The sequence below is a fragment of the Hibiscus syriacus genome, unplaced genomic scaffold, assembly GCF_006381635.1.
Source record: "Hibiscus syriacus cultivar Baekdansim isolate YM2019G1 unplaced genomic scaffold, ASM638163v2 tig00116951_pilon, whole genome shotgun sequence".
Classification (NCBI taxonomy): Eukaryota; Viridiplantae; Streptophyta; class Magnoliopsida; order Malvales; family Malvaceae; genus Hibiscus; species Hibiscus syriacus.
In genome coordinates, this window is record NW_024063482.1 from 3,309,421 (window position 1) to 3,312,957 (window position 3,537).

At 38.2% G+C, this 3,537-nt stretch overlaps 1 protein-coding gene across 2 annotated transcripts; it reads right to left on the reverse strand.

The window, feature by feature from the left end:
* Nucleotides 1-476: 476 nt before the first annotated feature.
* LOC120188575 (tubby-like F-box protein 3) lies at nucleotides 477-2,622 on the reverse strand. 2 transcript variants are annotated; one of them, XM_039191967.1, is made up of 5 exons: nucleotides 2,224-2,622; nucleotides 1,766-1,853; nucleotides 1,407-1,536; nucleotides 1,145-1,324; nucleotides 477-1,048 (listed from the first exon to the last, which is right to left on the reverse strand). In XM_039191967.1, the coding sequence occupies exons 1-5, from the start codon at nucleotides 2,569-2,571 to the stop codon at nucleotides 571-573; spliced, it is 1,224 nt and encodes a 407-aa protein (XP_039047898.1). In that variant the 5' UTR covers nucleotides 2,572-2,622; the 3' UTR covers nucleotides 477-570. The 2 variants fall into 2 exon arrangements, with proteins under 2 accessions (XP_039047898.1, XP_039047896.1); XM_039191965.1 differs by having other exon boundaries at nucleotides 1,407-1,539.
* Between the last annotated feature and the right edge of the window lie 915 nt (nucleotides 2,623-3,537).

Sequence of the window (3,537 nt, forward strand, 5' to 3'; positions counted from 1 at the left end):
AGGTTATAAAAAATTATTTTGCTATTATTGATCACACCATATGAAAATTCAGTCAATTATATCATAAGTTTATGTCACTTGAATACTTGATAGTTTTTTGTCTTGTTTTACAGAAGAAAATTAACAATAGCATGCCATGGATCTAGACCTACTACTAATAATCCTGTAAAGTAGATGAACAAATAATGTAAAATTAAAATAAGATGATTAAAGGGACTAAAACCATAATTAGACATAATAGAATTCTTCAACCAGTTTCAAATGGGATAAATAAAAAGAATTTCTGATTAACAATTCATGAATGGGATTATTATCCAACGATTCCAAGTTCTGTGTCAAATGATCAAAAGTGACAGTCCGGCATGTTAGCAAACATAGCCATCGTACTTGTCATTATGCTTCGCTCTTAATACAAACACCTATATTAATATTTACAGTTAATAACTAAAAAAGTAAGGTTAAAATCATTCCAAGGTCAATACCTGCAATTCAAAAGGGATTATATTAAACCAACAAACGATTAGTCATATTACAACAAAATTACATATCAGTCACATACCTGTTTGCGAATCACTCGCATGCAATCTTAGTGTCGAAGCTACTAAGGCATATGGCAAACGCTTGAAAAGCCGAGATCGGATACTGGTAATCCATTGTGAACACATCCTTCCCCACTTTCCCGAACTGGAGGATGACATTCATGTGCTGCTCCTGCCCAGGAGCTACGTTCTCCCCAGCAGATGCAACCAGCTGAAAGTTTTTGACGGAAGCAACCGTCACACGCCCGTTGAAGTTGAGACACCAGCAATGGAGTTGTTCGTGCCACCTGGGTGCCTTATTCCTCAATACCAGCATTCCATCTCTTTGGCCGGATAAAGGTCCGGACTGGAAACTCTCGGCACGGGTTGATTTTGATCTAAAGAACGGTAGAGATGGAAAGGTGTCCAGATTACTGTGTAGAAATTCAGTCTGTGTGGGAGCGACACCTCCGGGTTCAATAGAAGAGGCTGGGATGGCATTCATGATGCACTGCATTCTCCTTGGACCTCTATTTCCGAGAATATGTTATTTTAAGTGAGCATCAACTAAATATGTGATGCAAAAAAACAGAGATAGATAGAGCAACATTCAACGTACATCTTACCTAGAACCCAAGATATTCAACTCATACAAGATATGTGCTACGGGATAGTTGCCGGCTGGGGCTCGAGGAGAAACTTGGTTCACATTCATCAACCTGGTGAAGCAACTTTTGGTAACTTTGGCTCCAGAATTCGGTGACTGTGAATCATAGATTGTGAATTTGGTCCCCAAAAAGTTTGATCTATTTTAGCAAATCAAGAAAAAGTTACAGGTTTTCAAAATGAGTAATGTTATCACTCAAATCATAATCTGCGTAACGATACCTCAATTTTCCGATGTAGGGTCTGCTACCTTTTGACACATCATCGCCATATAGTGAGATGATGTAATCTGTACAAGTAGGCCGTAGACACTTCCTTGCCATAAGAAGGAATTTTCCATCATCATTGGTAGCTGCCAAGATAATACACACATCGAAACAGTTTCAAATAAAACGATAACACTATGAATCTAAACTAAATAATATACCCTCAATGTTTTTAATTCAATAAACAATGGTCAGCAAAATCTGCTGTCAGAAGACAACAGCAAGCAGCCTGATTTCATGAGTGAATATATAGAAGCAGACAACAAGCCCTTCCCCTAGGCGCAAAGAAAACATAAACAAATAAAAACAACTCACACTGATTCAGGCCAAGGTAAAGATAATATGTTTGATTGCTACAATTCCGTTTTATGTAGCACTGAAGGAGAGTGTTCCTTGGACCGGGCTGCAAACACAAAAAGCAATGCATAAATGCCGTAAATTATCAGTTACAAATCAACAGATAATTGATGAAGAAATGAACTCTCAGGTTCGCAATTCATGTCAGGAGAATCGACAGTTGAAAAACTGGGACATTATGAAGGAGAATTTCATGTTCTTAGTTTATCGCTAGAATTCAAAGGGCTTTTACGAACAATTGTTGTAATGCAGCAGGATACAGTTACAGAACCAAACGTATTTCAGACTTTTGATTCGGAAAGTATCTAGAGGGTATCATGAAGCAGTTCTAGAAAGCAAACTATGTAATACATATCTTGGCTTAAACTAACCAGCAATAGGAAAGAAAGAAAAAAGTACAAGCTAACATCTATTACCTGCTTCAATGAGATTGGGAATGTCAAATTGCCAGAAATTTCAGGGGTTTTCACAATTTCCTTCATAATCTCTCTCCAATTCCTACACACCCCGGCACAAGCAACCACATTTTTCCTTGGGGGCCAAGTAATGTCGGATGCTTCGATTCTCATCAACACATCCCTCAGAAGCTCGGCAGGCATGTTTTCCCAACAACTCTGATTAAATGCATCGATTGGAACCAAGCTATCCTGGACAATCCTCTGCGACCTTGATCCCATCCCATGCCCAAACTTAACATCAAACCCTTTTCTCGATATACTCCCTAACTCTCCCTTCATGTCCTGGATAATGCTCTTTAATGGCATCAATCCTTCCTTTTTCTTAATCCTCTAAAGATCTCAAATAACTCAACAATTTACCTTCCAATAGTGAAGTTATACATACCTTCCAAGAGTCTAATCAAACCTACATTACAAAAATCTCATTCTCCATACAAAAATAAGCTAATAATCAGCAGTAAACAAACATGGTATCCGACCGAAAATCGAAAAGAAATCCAACATTTGAATTGATTCAGCAGTCAATCACCTACAACACTAATGCACCAAAAGCGCAGGATTTTAATCAGTAATACAAAATAAATTAACCCTTTCACCTAATAAATCAAGTAACTTAAACAAAGGCAGTCCTGAAAAGTGAGGAATAAGCTTAAAAGAAACAATATTCAAACAAACTCCCGCAGATCTCTCTCCTTATCCTAACCAACCAAGACCCGATGAAGCTACCCATGGGTCAAGATCAAAACACATGTAAGATAAAGAACATCCCATGGGTCAAGATGGATCCGGTTCTCGGATCACGGGGTTGACCCGGGTTTTGGAGTGTCCGATGAAATCTGTAAGGGTTCATTAGAGATAAGGAGAAAAAGATGGTTGCAGGAGAGGGGAGAGAAAGAAAAAGGTTAAGGTATTAGGCTTTAGTTGTTTGTGTGGCGGAGTGCGGAGGTGGTGGAGTCATGGGTCACGGCCGACCCATCGCTCTGTTTCAGGTCCTTTTTGTCTGATTGTCTCCCGGATCCGGCTTTGATTTGGTTTTTGGGTCTCGGTTCTTTCAACTTCACGTTCTTGTTATTATTTGGTTTTGGATCATTGAGGTTTTGGGGCATTATTTTATACAAAGCCCATGAAAGTATTTAACTTTTCTTATTATCATAACGAAGCCCAATTGTAGAGTTTGTAAACTATGTAAGCCTTCTATCAAAGAAAAACAAAAGGAAAAAAATGTGTAAGTCCATAAATTATTATAGCATAAACTGAATCAGATTATTATAC

Bases quoted from the DNA above. Each gene is read 5' to 3' on its own strand.
- LOC120188575 (XM_039191965.1), bottom strand. From the start codon at position 2,571: ATGCCATTAAAGAGCATTATCCAGGACATGAAGGGAGAGTTAGGGAGT. The intron at 1,540-1,765 runs GTGAGTTGTTTT...GTATTATCTTGG, and splicing joins TTACCTTGGCCTGAATCAGT to CAGCTACCAATGATGATGGA. The intron at 1,325-1,406 runs GTATCGTTACGC...TTGCTAAAATAG, and splicing joins CCCTACATCGGAAAATTGAG to ATCAAACTTTTTGGGGACCA.